Here is a 17,894-nt window from a genome sequence, read left to right on the forward strand (position 1 = left end):
AACAAAAGGGGACGAGTCCACAGTCAACGGGAAAAATTAATCTTACTAAACTCAGCAGAAAAAGAAAACATCCTCACTGTCAACCGCGCTTATGTTCAGCAAACTTCACATGTGGAAACATTTGTATGAACATGAATCAACAACTGAGAAACTGAACAAGTTCCACAGACATGTGACTAACAGAAATTAAATAATGTGTTCCTGAACAAAGGGGGGGGGGTGGAAGTGTCAAAATCAAAAGTTCGTCGGTATCAGCGCATCTCCTGGACTGCACCAGATTTGCCAGTTCTTGCTGTGAGATGTTACCCCACTCTTCCACCAAGACATGCCTGTCTTGCAGGAAATCACCCACAGAACAAGCAGTATGGCTTGTAGCATTGTCATGCTGGAGGGTCATGTCAGGATGAGCCTGCAGGAAGGGTACCACATGAGGGAGGAGGATGTCTTCCCTGTAATGCACAGCATTGTGATTGCCTGGAATAACAAGCGCAGTCCGATGATGCTGTGACACACCGCCGCAGACCATGACAGACCCTCCAGCACGATCCCGCTCCAGAGCACAGGCCTCGGTGTAACACTCATTCCTGCAACGATAAACGTGAATCCGACTATCACCCACGGTGAGACAAAACTGCGACTCGTCAGTGAAGAGCAATTTTCGCCAGTCTTGTCTAGCGACGGTGGGTTTGTGCCCATAGGCGACATTGTTGCCGGTGATGTCTGGTGAGGACCTGCCTTACAACAGCCCTCAGTCCAGCCTCTCAGCCTATTGCAGACAGTCTGAGCACTGATGGAGGTATTGTGCGTTCCTGGTGTAGCTCGGGCAGTTGTTGCCATCCTGTACCTGTCCCGCAGGTGTGACGTTCGGCTGTACCGATCTTGTGCAGGTGTTGTTACACATGTTCTGCCACTGAAGGACGATCAGCTGTCAGTCCCGTCTCCCTGTAGCGCTGTCTTAGGCGTCTCACAGTACAGACATTGCAATTTATTGCCCAGGCCACATCTGCAGTCCTCATGCCTCCTTGCAGCATGCCTAAGGCACATTCACACAGATGAGCAGGGGCCCTGGGCATCTTTCTTTTGGTGTTTTTCCCCAGAGTCAGTAGAAAGGCCTCTTTAGTGTCCTAAGTTCATAACGGACCTTAATTGCCTACCATCTGTAAGCTGTTAGTGTCTTAACGACCATTCCACAGGTGCATGTTCATTAATTGTTTATGGTTCATTGAACAAGCACGGGAAACAGTGTTCAAACCCTTTACAATGAAGATCTGTGAAATGATTTGGATTATCTTGCAAAGACAGGGTTCTGAAAAAGGGACATTTATTTTTTTGCTAAGTTTTTTAAGTGTTCCAATTCAGGACAGCGTGTATGTGTTACTCACAGGGTGGATGTCTATGAATAGCCCGTGTTCGTCCTCAGTAGGCTGAAGTCCCTGTACGTAGTCCAGCAGCACAGGGTCAGCATTGTAGAAGTGGGGTTGGGAAATGAACACTGGGGCGTCTAGAACACAATATTAATACAACGTCACCTTTACTTGTACCACCATCATACATTTCCTTTTTAACAAGCACACTACCGTTCAAAAGTTTGGGGTCACTTGAAAAAATAATTATATGAAAACATACATGAAATGAGTCGCAAAATGAATAGGAAATAGTCAAGATGTTAACAAGGTTATGAAATTTTTATTTTTCATTTAAATAATTGTGAATTTCAAACTCTGCTTTCGTCAAAGAATCCATCATTTGCAGCAATTACAGCCTTGCAGACCTTTGGCATTCTAGTTGTCAATTTGTTTATGTAATCTGAAGAGATGGTTTCAGAAGCACCTCCCACAAGTTGGATGGGCACTTCTTACGTACCACACGGTCAAGCTCAACAGGGTTGAGATCTGGTGACTGTGCTGGCCACTCCATTATAGACAGAATACCAGCTGACTGCCTATTCCCTAAATTGTTATTCCATAGTTTGGACCTGTGCTTTGGCTCATTCTCCTTTTCTAGGAAGAAATTGGCTCCAATTAAGCACCATCCACAGGGGATTGTATGGAGTGATAGCCTTCCTTCTTCAAGTTCACTTTTACCCTGTACAAATCTCACACTTTACCACCCAAAAGGCCGAAGGCCAGCTCTGACTGAATTTGTATACGGATATGCAGACCACTGTGGCCCATCATGATGAGTTCAGATTGTGGCCCCCACTCCTATCAAAGTTGCCCATCACTGGTTTAAAATATCCCCTTGACATTGAATCATGATTTATACAAAACATTCCTATAGTATGTGGGCATTTCTCAAGCTACAATTCGGCACCAAGTGCTCATGTGATCTTGAGATGTGATGTTCTATGGGGCGCTATTGGGAACATAAGGGAACATAACTCGTGTTGTCTACAATGTGTTTATACAGCGGCATGGCTCCTCGGTGTGTGTGTGCGCCATACTTCCTCATCCAGTCTGTTTACCAGACAAGGTATGTCGGTTATGATTAACTACAAATCGCATGTTTGTAGAGTGACAAGCTTGATGTCGTCGAGTCCTAGGAATATGGGACCAAATACTAAGCGTTTTACTATTTTAATACACTATCAGAGAATTTGTCCAAATACTTGTGACTTCCTCAAATGGGACTTGATACAGTGCTTTCATGTCTAAACAGTAAAACATATTTATGAAAATACCCTCAAATAATAGGTGACATTCTGTCTGTACTGTCACCTGATATGAAACATTTGATCTCAAATTCAAAATGCTGGAGCCAAACTACAAGTTTAAGCGCCACTGTCCAAATAAATACGTAGGGGAGTGTGTATGCATGCATCTGTACTCACTGGATCGACAGCTGCTGACGTTGAGGAGGCCAGATTGTCTGCAGGGACAGAAGCCCTCATTGGGAGCGTAGTCTGAGCCATTAGCCAACATAGTCTTAGGAGCCACAAAGCGATAGAGGGGAATCCCTTTCATTATCCCCTCACGCTGATACACCAGCTCCAAAGACCTATAAAGAGTGTGTGAGGGAAAGGGGGATACCTAGTCACAACGCATTCAAATGAAATGCGTCTTCCACATTTAACCCAACCCTTCTGAATCAGAGGTGCGGGGGGGGGGGGGGGGGGCTGCCATAATCCACATCTTCGGCTCCCGGGGAACAGTGAGTTAACTGCCTTACTCAGGGGCAGAACGACAGCTTTTTACCTCGTCAGTTCGGGGATTCGATCCAGCAACCTTTCGGTTACAAGCCCAACGCTCTAACCACTAGGCTACGTGAATTTTTGAAAGCGTGTGTACCTGCAGGCGTCAGGACTGTAGAACGGCAGTGTGGACTCTTTGGTCATGAAGGGCGGCCACATTTGTCCTGCTGTACCGTTGATCATGTTACACTGGGGAGTCTTCCAATATATCAACTAGAGAGACAGAAGGTTAACAGCCGTTACACATTGAGCTCTCTTTCTAGAGCAAGAAAGAATGGATGTCACCCGCACACCTCTGATTCAGAGAGGTTGGGTTGAATGCAGAGGACCCATTTCAGTTGAATTCATTCAGTTGTACAACGGACTAGGTCTTCCCATTGTAGAAGGACCCCATGAAAACAAAGGGCCCAGATTTGTTTTCACTCATCTGTGCGTCTAACTGCCTCTCTCAAACCAATCTGTAAAGGTGAAAGGTCATGGCTGTGTGATCACTAAACTCCAGACAGCTCACCTTGGTCAAGCCGTTCCATGAGTTCACTTTGTGAATCAGCCGGATGTCATCCTTCCCAGTGTGGACGGTGAACATACCAGTGTTGGAGTTGTTGAACTGATGGGAGAAAACAGAAGGATTGATATTTAACCAGTCACCAGTCACTAAAAAAAACTAGACAGCCAACTTAAACAGGCTGTAGATAAGGGGTACTTATATAGTATTTGAGAAGGTTGGGTCAAACACACACTTCCTATGTGGCACAAGTCCGGATGGATAGTCATTTACCAGCGTAGTAACAGTGGCGAACGACTGCCCCCTCATTGAAGCTCCCAAGTGTTGCAACGGTCTAAGGCACTGCATCTCAGTGCTAGAGGTATCACTATAGACACCCTGGTTCGATTCCAGGCTGTATCACAACCGGCCGTGATTGGGAGTCCCATAGGGCGGCGCACAATTGGCCGAGCGCGTTTGTCAATATAAATAAGAATCTGTTCTTAACTGACTTGCCTAGTTAGATAAAAAGGTTAAAATATTTTTTTTAAATGTAAAAAAGCCAAAGTAGTTAAGGCTGACTTCAGTACTGCAGGCATGGTTAACAGGAAACAGGATCCCCCATTAGAGTGAATGGAAAAAATGCCAATCTTCGTGGCCAATCTAAATAAAAACGTTTTTTGAAGATAATCTTGGTACCAATAATTGCTTCTAATACACCAGATAAGGTTCTTGAACAGATTATTTTTTATATACATTAAAAATAACCCCCCCCCCCCCACAGAAGAAGTTAAAGGATTATTTTGATGCCAATTGAAGCCTTGAACTTGAGTTACTCAATGGAGGGGGCAGCACTGAGCAAAGTCAATTCCAGGAGTAACTCAAACTGCACATATTAGGTCTCCATGAACAGCATCTTAACAGAGCATTGAAGCCAAATAAAGTAAGTTAAATCTTCACGGAGGAATGAGAGGTGCGATGGCTTTGTCCATCCATACATAGCCATTGCTCACTACCCATGCAACCCCAAACTGTTCAAACTGTCCCCTGGGGATGGAGTGTGGATGTGGTCATGTCCATCTAGGTTCCAACACTAAACTACCTCCTGGGGGATGAGGCCACTAGGCACATTATTTGGCTTGGATAACTACAAGATTTAGATAGCTGGTAAGCCTATCTAACACTTGACCAACTGGACATTTCTGACATGGTATTAATAGTGCTTTAAGGTCTGCCTGTGAATTAACATAATAGGGAACCTACCCTCGCACTACATCATTCCAAAGCCTGACTGAGGCCCTGATTAAATTAGCTCAAGCATTAAAGGGATACCGTGAGATCCTAGCAATTGTTTTATCTACTTACTCAGAGTAGAGATGAACTTGTGAATCGCATTTTTATGTCTCAGTGTGAAGGGAGAACGAGGTGGTTTCGCAAGCCAATGCCAACTAACACTAGCATATGCTACTGTACCCGTAGACTTTCGGTCATTGTGCGCTCATCTCCTCCACCCGCTCACCTCAGAGAAGAGGCCAAACTTGCCAGTGGAGGGCAGCATCCCAGGGAACCACTTATTGAGGAAGTCCACCAGCTTGCTGTCGTAGCCCCACATCAGCTCCCCTACAGACTTGCTTAGGAAGGGTCCCTCCTTAAAGCTCTTAAAGGTGGCACTGAGCAAGAGACGCACTGCGTGTGGCATGTTGTCCATCATCACCGCCGCACCCTGGAAGATAGAGGGGAGAGGGAAAAGAGGATGAGGAGAAACGGGATGAAGTGGGGGAGAGATGAGGGGGGCAAAGAGATAGGAGTCCAGTACATAGTGTGTGTGTGTAGCAGTGCCGTCTTACCAACACCAGCATGTTAGGGATGGTGACCACATCCGACTCGTTGCCCACTGACATGCTGGGCTCAAAGAAGTAGCTCCTGTATTCAAGATACGACACTGTATGGTTGGGATGGAACGTGATGTTCTGCTTCTGAAGACGCTTCCTGAAAACACACAACTCAGGTCAACCTCCCAACTGACAGATGCAAATGGAGACACTTTACAACAGAGGGTTGATAGACTTAGTAGTTAAGACGACTGGAGATCTGATTGAATAGCTGATAGAGAAAAGAAACAGAAAGGGGATTGAGAGTTAACTTGCAGGGATAGGGCATGTCAGTTTAGGTTATTTTATTAAATCACAAAGGGCATTCCACTGACACTGGCTTCCTAAAATCGCTTACCGAGATGAACAGGGTAGAAATTCTCAGAGTTATTCAAGGATAAAGAGAGGTAAGGTAATGAGAGAAGGATCAGTTTGAGAACAGAGTAGGCCAAACTTGCTGCACAATATGGGCAAAAAAACAGAGATTTATTTTTTTGTTTGTTTTTTTGAATTTTTACCCCTTTTTTCTCCCCAATTTCATGGTATCCAATTGTTGTAGTAGCTACCATCTTGTCGCATCGCTACAACTCTTGTACGGGCTCGGGAGAGACGAAGGTTGAAAGTCCCCCGATACACAACCCAACCAGCCGCACTGCTTCTTAACACAGCGCGCCTCCAACCCGGAAGCCAGCCGCACCAATGTGTCGGAGGCTACACCGTGCTCCTGGCAACCTTGGTTAGCGCGCACTGCGCCCGGCCCGCCACAGGAGTCGCTGGTGCACGATGAGACAAGGACATCCCTACCGACCAAGCCCTCCCTAACCCAGACGACGCTAGGCCAATTGTGCGTCACCCCACGGACCTCCCGGTCGCGGCCGGTTACGACAGAGCCTGGGCGCGAACCCAGGGACTCTGATGGCACAGCAGTACAGCGCCCTTAACCACTGCGCCACCCGGGAGGCCTGAGATTTATTTTTAACGAAATTGTGCGATGCCGATTTCTTTAGAAGTAAAACACAGCATCATTCTTGTTTGGAACAACCCGACTGCATTTGACCTAACAGAAGAGCATGCAAACTTGGTGAAGCTAACAGCTAGGAGGAACTGCGCTGCTTGAGTAATGGGGCGGGGCTTGACGTGTGCGGAAAGCAGCCTCAAGAGCAGAAAAATAAAAATTTTAAAAAACTATCAAAAAGTTGGTTACATGTGGCTGATAAGCATTTCCAAATAATGCAAGCAGTGTAGATCTCTTCCAATATGATTTTTATGATATTGCATGTCAATATTGCAATTTTGATGCAAATTCAATTAATTGTGCAGCCCTAGAACAGAGACTGGATAGATCAATTGGATACGTTACAGGGTGAGACAGGCCAGATCCATAAGGAAAGGGGGTTCAATTTCGGGCGTTTCTCCCATTCTTCTCTGTGGATCCTCAAGCTCTGCCAGGTTGGATAGGGAGCGTCGCTGCACAGTTATTTTCAGGGCTCTCCCGAGATGTTAGATCGGGTTCAAGTCCTGGCTCTGGCTGGGCCACTCAGACATTCAGAGACTTGTCCCGAAGCCACTCCTGCGTTGTCTTGGCTGTGTGCTTAGGGTCGTTGTCTGTTGGAAGGTGAACTGTCGCTCCAGTCAGAGGTCCTGAGCAGGTTTCATCAAGGATCTGCCTGTACTTTTCTCCATTCATCTTTCCTCAATCCAGACTTGACACTTGGCATTCAGGCCAAATTAATTTCTCAGTTGGCCAGCTCTGGGAACAGTCTAGGTTGTCCAATCTCACTGTATATTGCAGAGGCTTTTGGTGGATCAGAGCAGAAAACTAGTTTGGGAAGAACTGATGGCACAAAATATTGCAGGATGCAGTCATTTGGGCAACCCCCCTCCTCGAGCGTCTCATTGGTTCCTGCATGAACGTCCCCCTGAGCACACTATCTTCATGTTTGTGTGGCACTTAATTTCCACTGATTGTCAACGCAATTAAAATGTAGGTCAAAAATGAATTATTCGGGGTTGAAGGACACCGCCTACCGGTGTCGCACCCCGTCTCTAGCCTGCTGTGTACTGGAATCCTACTAGCGAGTACAGTGTCTTTCGCTCACGTCTGCCCTCGCCATTGTTAACAGAACTGCGGGAAAACAGCACCTGACAGGTGGGGGCGAAGTACACAATCTAACAGTGTCCTAGCTATTTTTAGCTAGCTACTCATCACACCTGTTGTGTACCAGAGTCCTACCTAGCAGTGTCCTTCGCTCCCACTTGCCGAACAGCCCTGTGAGAAACCAGTTCCCGCCTCTTCTGTGGGGTTTACCAACGTTATGGTGCATTACCGCCACCTACTGTACTGGAGGTCTCCCCACCTTCCAACTGTGTACCGGGGTTCTAGCTTTAAAAACTGACCAATAGAAATAAAAGTGAGAGGTTCCTGCAGATGCAATTGTATCCTTCTTCAAACGTACAGTAGTTCAGTCAACACACCATCATAGAATGTCGTGAAAAAGACTAATTACCACAAGATTTTCTAAAGTAAATTGTGTCAATCACATGTTGTTATTCCAATTTATGGCTAATGTTAGCTAGGCTAGGGGTTAAGGTTAAGTTTTGGAGTGTTAAATGGTTACATGCTAGCTAAGGGTTAAGGCTAGGTAACATGTTAGTTACGGGTTAGCACAGCATTCCCCAAACTTTGGGACACACGAATTGAAAACTGGTAAACAAAAAGGCACTCGCAAATCTGAGCTCTTTGTTGCAGGTGCATGGTAACAGCTGAATAAGATGAGAAATAGAAAGAAATCCACACACTACTTCCTGCTAGTATCACTGCTCTTTATTACGCTTTACGTAGCCGGTCAGGTGTGAAAGCCTACCTGTATACGTAGGGTCCTCTCTGCTCCACCATGGGTTTCTCTCCCGCCAGGAATTCGGTGGGGTTGAGGATGTTGAAGAAGTAGACAGACATGAAGAACGGGACAGGGATGTCCTTCCACATGGTGTAGGACACCTCATTCTCAGGGTCTATTACTAAGTTCTGAGAGAACAATGATAAAAGGCATATTATTATACATAACATATACAAAGGTGTTCAGTGTGACAGCTTGTTCCTCTATGCAGGATGGGATCACTGGCAGTTGACACTCATATTCAGTGTTCCTGATCCACAGGGGAACCAAACCCATAACTGTGTGGCTGCCAGTACTTCATGCCAACCAGCTGAGTCTTTGGAACTGGTGTTGGCAATAAAAGGATAGTGGTAGCAGTATAAAGTGACATTAACCCCAAGGGGGAATTGGTTATGGCAGAATCATCCTTAAAAACAGGAGCAACATCTTGGGAAAGCAAGACGTACCGTAGGCCTATAAACTATGGGAAGTCAAACATGCAATGCACAGGGGTCCCTGCTGGCTGGGGCTTCTGTATGTCAGGATAGGAAACAATACATTTAGGTAATAGGGCGTCAAGTGCATTGACGATATACTGAACAAAATTATAAAAACGCAACATGTAACATGTTGGTCCAATGTTTCATGAGCTGAAATAAAAGATCCCAGAAATGTTCCATATCCACAAAAAGCTCATTTCCCTAAAATGTGCACAAATTTGTTTTCATTCCTGTTAGATAGAAGCTGATTAAACAGCATGATCATTACACAGGTGCACCTTGTGCTGGGGGACAATAAAAAGGCCATTAAAAATATGCAGTTGTCACAACACAATGCTACAGATGTCTCAAGTTGAGGGAGCATGCAATTGGCATGCTGACTGCAGGAATGTCCACCAGAGCTGTTGCCAGAGAATTTTGAATGTCCATGTTTCTACCATAACCCGCCTCCAACATTTTAGAGAATTTGGCAGGTAATTGGCAATTTGGTATTTTATTAATAATAGGTCTTTAAGGGGCAAAACGTATTTGGATTGCCCTCTCGGGCTCCCCTACCCAGTTGTGAAATCCATACACTACTTTGTTTCAATTTACTGATTTCCTTCTATGAGCTGTAAATCAGTAAAATCTTTCAACTTGAATTTATATATTTCTGTTAAGCTTAGGCAGTGTGGTTAGGGTTAGGTTTGAAACCAGATTTAAGAAAATAAATTGTAGAAATAGGTGGGGTTTATAACCTTGTGGCTGTGGTAGCTCGTTGACGACAGCAATTTATTTTCTTGAGCGGATTGTCAGGGGGCCGGTACATAATTACAAATCATTTGTAGAATCGAAATTGGCCGCAAGAAGCCCAAACGGATATAATATTTGACTAAAACAATTTCAAACCTTACATTTGTTTGCATATTCATACATATAATCTTCCCAGATCCTTGATTTCCTTTGTATGTGCTTATGGACTGCCCACTTCAATTCAAACCACAGGTTTCTAATGGGGTTCAACAGAGTTCAGAGACTGATGGCCATGGCAAAATGTTGATCTGTGAGGTCAGATAACCATTTATTTGTGGGTTTTGTTGGTGTGTGCCTGGGGCTGTGGTCTTGCTAGAAGATCCAATTGCAATCAAGTTTCAGCCTCCCTGGCAGAGGCTACTGGGTTTTTGGCTAAAATGTCCTGGTACTGGGTAAAGGTAATGATGCCGTTGACCTTAACAAGGGCGCCAAGACCAGTGTCATGACTCCTGGGAGGATCCAAAGGATCAGGTTACAGTGCATCAGCTCTACAGAACTCTCCCGGAGAGGGAGGGGGATTGATGTGTGTGTGTGTGTGTGTGTGTGTGGTTCACACCTCAAGCCCATCAGAAATTGTAAGGCAGCAGACGATTCCTTTCTGCTCTAGTTGGAGAGATTGGAAAGTCTGTGTGCCTTATGAAGGGGTTTACAGCCCAAAACTATAACATTAAACAATGGACATGAGGACAGAAAGAGATCTCTATCATCCTCCAAATGCTGGTAATAAGAGGTGGAATGTGGAAAATTAATGTCTATTTTGTGATGCCATTAAGTTATATGAAGACGTTGCTTCTCTTTAAAATCTCCATCTTGTGTAACACGTGTCAATGTGTTGATCCACTAGGGACTGTTGTCGTCATATTAAGTTTCTAATCCATACCGAGTGTGTGCATGTTACCATTTAGCTTGTTAGCAAATAAATAATCAAATCAATGAGTGGTACAGAATGATCAGTGAGACTCGGGTTTGTGCTAATTATGCGAGGCTGATATGAGGAAATGATTAATTATTGACTGTTATGATGGAGTTAATTTGGGAAACCGTAACTCATTTAAACAAACTCTTCCCACGGTGCCCCAGATTCCTAATGAGTTAATTGTTACATGATCATTTAATTATTACCCAATTTAAGTGGAGTAGATAATTATTCAATGAATAGCAGACATCACATGAATGAAAGTCACGTCAACAGTGAAAGCAAAATAGCCCCGTATCAGATCCTCCACCATATTTTACAGTAGACATGGGGGTTATTTTCCACTTATGCATCAATATTTCCAGAGCAAACCCACCACTGGTCTGTGTGGCCAAAGACCTCTATTTTTCCATGTCATCTGACAGTAGCGCTGGTTCAAATATGCACGTTCATAGCAATCATTTAAGAGGTCACAATTTCTATATTGTAGTTTTAACAACCAGGAACTTAAAAAGCTGAAGATTATGCATTACACGGCATAAAACGGTAAATGACCAAGGAGGAACTAGCTTAACATTTAAAAGGAAGTTGTGGGGCAAAACCAATATATAAAGAACAGATCAAATGAAAAATAATGTATTGCTGCTATTTTCCCAGGTAAGTTGACTGAGAACACGTTCTCATTTACAGTAATGACCTAGGGAATAGTTACAGGGGAGAGGAGATGAATGAGGTGACCGTGATGGTATGAGGGACAGCTTGGGAATTTAGCCAGGACACCGGGGTTAACACCCCTACTCTTACAATAAGTGCCATGGGATCTTAAATGAACTCAGAGAGTCGGGACACCCGTTTAACATCCCATCCGAAAGACGGCACCCTACACACGGCAGTGTCCTGGGGCATTGGGATATTTTTTTTTAGACCAGGGGAAAGAGAGCCTCCTACTAGCCTTCCAACACCACTTCCAGCAGCATCTGGTCTCGCATCCAAGGACTGACCAGTAGCTTCAGAAGCAAGCCAGCAGTGGGATGCAGGGTGGTGTAATAAATAGTATAGATTACTACACTGGGGGTGTCAAATAAAATCACCGCCAGTTGGGAAACCCTGCTATAGGTCTACAGTCATCGACACCAACCGAAGTCTTGCATGTGTTTAGTCTACACAGTGGTGTAAAAAGTAGCCAATTGTCATACAGATAAGTGAGTTACTTCAGTAAAATTTTGATTTTATATTTACTTAAATCTCAAAAGTAAAAAATTGTTGCTCAAATACACTTAAGAATAAATAATTTCAAATTCCTTATATTTAGCAAAACACGAAGGAACGATTATTTTTTTTAAATCACACCCACAGAAGTATCGACCGCAACCAGTGGAGTACGTTCTGGCTTGTAGAGAACTAGGAAATGTTCCAAACAAATGTATGGCATTCATCTCGGACTGTAGCCATGTGGTAGGTATTAAGCATAGTTAAGCCCTACAGTAAAATGCCTCGCTTGTTTGCGCTTTCCCAACAATGCAGTAATCAATATCAATATCAATCAAATAAGTAGAAAAACACGAGAAATACGAGTAATAAGTCAGGTTCATTCTTCGCTATACGTTAGTCGTGACTGACCAGGAGAAAACGAAGCCTTTTCCATTAGATGTAGGCCTACAACAGAAGTATACAACTATAGGAAAAAGCTACATTCCATAGCTTTAATCTCAATAACTTACCTTTACTATTTGGTCGTCAATGATGATTGGTCCAACGAATAAAATAACTAACCCAAACACTGCAGTCAGAGTACCTGCGACAAAAAGTCCAATTGCTAACTTAGATTTATTCATTGTTATGGACACAGTTTAACTGTTCACCGATAAAACAGTAGGCCTACTGAAATGTATAGATAAAAACAACGCATGTACGCTATCTGCAATGTCAAGTTCACTGGCTTTTGTTCGGAGCGCTGCCTGGTTCGTTGCAGAGCTAAACAAGGCAAGAAGATGACGGACTGTCAACCGACTCACAACAACACCTCAAGTGTTGAAGGATCTTGCCACTCTTCAGAAGATGATCTTAAAGTCCAAAAAACAGGTACATTAATAAGGCTTGTCTTGAAGTCGAGTGTAAGCGATCAGCAGCGGAACCGCAGTGTTTATATCGTACAAGCCACGCCTTCCTTCACGCTGAGGCTGGTGGGGGCTGTAGTTTATTTGCGTTAACAGAGACGCATTTAATTTATGTCATGACGTTTCGTGCAAAATAAGAAAATGTGATATACACATTATTAATGTATATCAACATTGTATGAATAGCGTTTCCTCACATTTTAAGAACTGATCATACACTAACATTTGAAAACTAAACACATTTTATAAATGAGGCCCCAGGTGGGAAAGGAAGATGGAGCACAACATGTTGATCAATCACCTTTGGTTTGCAGTTGTGAATTATGAGGCAGACAGACAAACAACAGACCGATAATAATAATGCCATGTGTAAATTGTGGTGAAACGCTCTGGACCGAAAGAGCCCCGTGGAAGGCAGCAAATCTGTACACTCAAGGCTGACTTACTGACATACACATTACAGTTTCAGATGAGTTTTTGAAACCTCCAGCCCTTCAAAGACATAGTAAAAGGGAAGCCTTTAGTTTAGACAGAAAACACCACGTATTCGTTAACCATTTATTTATTAGAAGATTGCAGTACATCAGGCTTAGCATTAAGCTCTGCTACTCCAGGGTAACTCAATGCCAGAGCATACATCATGTAAGATAATAATAATTACAGGCAGTGAACAAGATGTGCTATACCAATCCCCCTGACCGAAACAAAAGCCGAGGCCAAACAGGTGAAGGCTGGGGTGCGTGGTGGGAAAGCAGAAAACAGACATGCATGGCATACAGCGCATGTCAAATCAGAATTTGAATGACTTTTTATTCGTCACATACACAGTGTACAGCAGGTATAAAAGGTGCAGTGAAATGCTTATGCGGTAGCTCCCTCAACAATGCAGTACATTAATCAATTTCAATAAATGGTCACAGAGTCTACACAGTTTAGTAGAATGTTGTAGTGGGCATTGTAGCTCTTAACACTGCAGTAAAATGTCAAACAGTACACAATCATTTTAAATTTAAAATAAATCAAGAAATGGCACAGCATATCTAATCAAATAGCCCTGTAACAATTATCCAAATGCAATTAACACAATATATACTAAGAGTGATATGTACAGCAGTAGATATATTAGAATCTAGTATAGAAATAAGTAAAGAATCTTGTACTTTGACAAATCTTGTACTGTGACAAACTCATATCCTCTTGGTCACAGGCAACCGGTAATGTCCTGCTTACAGTGCAGCTACACCATCAGATTTGTGAGTGTGAAAGAATTATGGCCACAGACTTATTGGCCCAGAATGCATTTCTGCACATCACACAAGCTGCACAGAATCAAGAACATAATTATCCAATTATCACCACGAAAGTATCATTAGCTTAAAACTAGCAGTGCTAAAGGACACTTGATGTTGAGCAAGGGTGCGCATGCTCCAAAACATTGTGTGGGCCTAATCATAGAATTACATATTAATTCAATACGATCTCTATGGACATAGTCATAAAGATGTATGTATTTTCAGTTGTAAAATGTATTACATTTTATTGTGGCGTAAACACAACCTGTCATGATGGTTTTAAAAAAAAATCTGACTTTCAATGTCTCCTTCACTAGGCTACCCAAGCGCATTCATCCACTTGCCACATATTTCCAGCCTCCAAACAATGGAGAATGGAAAGAGACCATTACGCAAAACACCAAAAAGTGTAATGACAGTTTGATGTTTATGCTGATGAAGGTAGAGAACCTATTTTGGAAGGTTTGCAAACTTGGTAAAATATTGTCAGTAATGAGCTGCAGTGAAAAGAGGTTATTGTGTATTTTCCTGTAACTTAACGGCAGCCTGTTGCGAATTTGTCATTTCTTAACAGGAAACTACAATAACTTACAAAATGTTGCCTGTAACAAACTTGCTGCCACGAGCAATCTTGCCAATAACCAACTGTGCCTCCACTAACTTCTGTTGACAACATGCACATCGCTTGCTGATTGGCAGCATACTCTAACAGTGGTAGCCTATCAGAAGATTGCAGGCACAGTTTATTATAGGTGTGGCTTTCAGCTAGCGCTTTTCGGTCTCCCATAAGAGGGAATGTCATCCCAGTTAACGTGGTCTGTTCATAAACTATTAAATTGTGTGCTAGCAGGAGGAGACGAGTTTGATAAATACTCACCCCGGTCCTGTACAAAGGACTGAAGGCAGCTTTATAATGAAGTTGCTTTTAACATGTTTTCATTTCTTAAATGTTTTACCCTGGTTAAATAATTTGTACACATTTCAAATGCCTTTTACAGATTTTATGTTTTACAAGAAAAAGTACTTTTATTCATGGTTGTTTCTATTGTTTTTAACAACATGTACTTTTTAACTAATTTCAATGCAATATTCAAATGCTGTTTTTTTATGCTTTTATGCCATTTTTATGTGCATAAAATGATCTACAAAAATATAATCGAGCTATTTTTAAAGAAAATTCAACAAGAAAAAACAAGAAAAATGGCATGTTAAATCAGGAATAGCGTGTTGACTAGCCAGTAGGCAGTGACTTTGATAGCCATGGGATGGTATGGACGAGAGGATGCCTCAACACCAGACAAAGGGTCTCCCGCAACATTTAAGGTACCGGTGGCCACGGCCTGACAGTGCTACGGCGCCTAGAGGAGGGATCTGTGCCCCGAAGGAATGGGACTGAGTTGATTCAGAAGAGCAGGAGGAGGCGAGTTTGATAAGGACTCACCCTGTTCCTACACAAAGGACAGAAGACAGCTTTTTGAACAAAGTGACTTTTTAACATGTTTTCATGCCTCAAAAATGTAAACTCTTGTTTAAATCATATGTGCACATTTTAAATGGATTTTACTGATTGGATTTTTTTTAAAGTACTATGTTAGGCAGCTTTGTTGTTTTCAATAAAAAAAAAAACATACCTTTTTGTAAATGTTCAATGCTGTTTTTAACACCTATTATGCTATTTTGAAGTGTACAAAGTACTATGTAAAAGTATGAGCTGTTTTAATGAAACAGTAGGTGACAAAAAAGCTGCATGTAATACAAAAGATACATAAGATATTTAATTTGTATTTAACTTATTTATTATGGATCCCCATTAGCTGCTGCCAAGGAACATTTAAGGCAGTTATACAGTTAAAAACATTAAGTGTGTGCCCCCACACTATTCTACAACGCAACATACATGTATAGCTAGTCTCCATATAATTGTACTACTCACTTACCTACCACACCATCAGGTCAGTGAGTATGATGAACTAGCTACAGTAAGTTACTATAACTCACTTGTAACTAGTTGACAGTAAATGATTGACAATTAAACAGTAACTTCCAGCGAACCAGCTGTCATTAAGCTAGTAGAAATTGTACAGTAACCTCTTAACAATGCAGATCTCAATTGTCACAAGATCGTATAAATATTGCAGAACTGACAATGTGGAGACAAAAAAGGCCTTAAGTTTAATCAACATAACAATAAATCCACTTAAAATGATACACCATTCACACTGAAGGTTGGCAAAAATACAACATATTTTAGACCATGACCCCAAATATGCTAATGAGCCCCACCAGCACATTGCCCCCTCCTACATTCCAAAGTGCAGTAATGATTGTACCTAATGCTGCATTCGTTGCCAAGTGGGAAGTGGGAGTTTACCCTCCAACTGGTAATTACTAGTGGGAAATGCATCTTCTCCAAATTCTCCAACATGCTGACCTCTGACGCCACCTACTAAAGAAATTAGCTCGATAACAGTATTTTTGGCAGTTAAATGTAACAACAAAACATTATTTATAAAAAGTAATCTATTAAAATGGTTTTTGAACTCTATAATTTGGTTACATGAATGATAGCTGTACTTTAAGTTAATGTTTTTTTTTTTTACAGGATTTTTCTTTGCTCGTCTCTGGAGAGATTAATCTAGGTCAGCCATTGGCTAGACCATCAGAAGCTAGATAAACGCTCTGCCATTCACCTGTATTAGGGCAACATTTTAGATTGATAGTGGAATCAACCATTCACAATTTGACTTAATGGTTGGACCCGTTCTTATGGAAACTTCTGCCTTGAAGGCTAGGTCACTGCGCAATAGCAAGCAGTAGTTTTACCACGGTCTACCAAGCTAGCTTTTATTGTCAGCTAGTTTGCAGTGGTTTCGAGCAGGTGTTATCATAGAGGGAATTGCTGCTAATTTGTTAGCTTCTCCCTTTTCAAGAATAACTTTCAACTATAAGTTAAGATTCAAATGATCATCATCTGGTGAGTGGAACTGTGTTGTTTTCTTTCTTTTGTTATCCATCTCTTTGAAATTAACTTAAGTGTGTGAAACTTTTTAAAGTGGAACTGCATTTTAGCAACATGTAATCTTATTACAATCTGTTCATATATACCCCCAGGAAGAATATGACAATTTTTTAAACATTTTCTGACAAGCGACCACTTAGATATGGCCCTTTTCACGTTTTGATAAATTCTTAGAATGTTTGGGAATTACCTATACTAAGGCATTTGTAAAAATTCTATAGCAATATAGAGTGGGAAAGTGGCCTAGCGTTTGTACAATTGTTAGACACTGCAGTAAATAAACCTGAATAAAAACATCTGTCTTGTCCAGGACCGGAGTCTGCACAAAGCCAATGAGAACCACAGTAGGCCTTTATACAAACAAGCCATATGCCACACAGGCCTGCCATCATTCACTTTGAACTGGACTGTGTGTTTACAGGCAGTTGCAACAGCGTGACATTAGATCATTAGAACGCATTCACCAAAAGCCACAAAATACACCTGAATAGATTTCTGCAAATATGCAAACACTCTCAATACGCAAACACTCTTACATTCCCAGCCTTAGTTACATTTTTGTTTTTGTCCAGAATATTGAGTCATTGAAACTGAAACAGTGCATCCTGAATGGAGACAGAAAACAATGTACCAGGCCAGCTGTGATTTACAAACTGATAGCAATATTTTTTGGACTATCAATAAATGTATTGGCGAATTGTATTAATCATGCATTGAACTGCATCCATGTATTCTGCTAACGTCATGGAAAGTTGAGTCAAATATAACATATTTGTAAATTGTCTTATAAAGTTGGTTTTGTAGCATAAACAGGGAATTTAATATTTTTTACTCATA

General features: G+C 42.1%; 1 protein-coding gene across 7 annotated transcripts in view; it reads right to left on the reverse strand.

Annotated features, from left to right (window-relative positions):
- Window positions 1–12,811, reverse strand: part of LOC100136324 (scavenger receptor class B member 1) — a 30,061-nt gene extending 17,250 nt beyond the window's left edge. For all 7 annotated transcript variants that reach the window (XR_005040341.2, XM_021590610.3, XM_021590609.3 and 4 more), the window contains exons 1-8: window positions 12,351–12,811; window positions 8,410–8,570; window positions 5,522–5,663; window positions 5,194–5,397; window positions 3,702–3,797; window positions 3,288–3,403; window positions 2,831–2,997; window positions 1,383–1,501 (exon numbers count right to left, since the gene is read on the reverse strand). Coding sequence is in view for 6 of the 7 variants with exons in the window: in XM_021590610.3 (XP_021446285.2) it covers window positions 1,383–1,501; window positions 2,831–2,997; window positions 3,288–3,403; window positions 3,702–3,797; window positions 5,194–5,397; window positions 5,522–5,663; window positions 8,410–8,570; window positions 12,351–12,464 (1,119 nt within the window). In the remaining variant the exon portion in view is untranslated. The remainder of the gene's footprint in view (window positions 1–1,382; window positions 1,502–2,830; window positions 2,998–3,287; window positions 3,404–3,701; window positions 3,798–5,193; window positions 5,398–5,521; window positions 5,664–8,409; window positions 8,571–12,350) is intronic.
- Window positions 12,812–17,894: the final 5,083 nt, after the last annotated feature.

The sequence above is a fragment of the Oncorhynchus mykiss genome, chromosome 29, assembly GCF_057628025.1.
Source record: "Oncorhynchus mykiss isolate SJ-2025 chromosome 29, ASM5762802v1, whole genome shotgun sequence".
NCBI classification, from domain to species: Eukaryota; Metazoa; Chordata; class Actinopteri; order Salmoniformes; family Salmonidae; genus Oncorhynchus; species Oncorhynchus mykiss.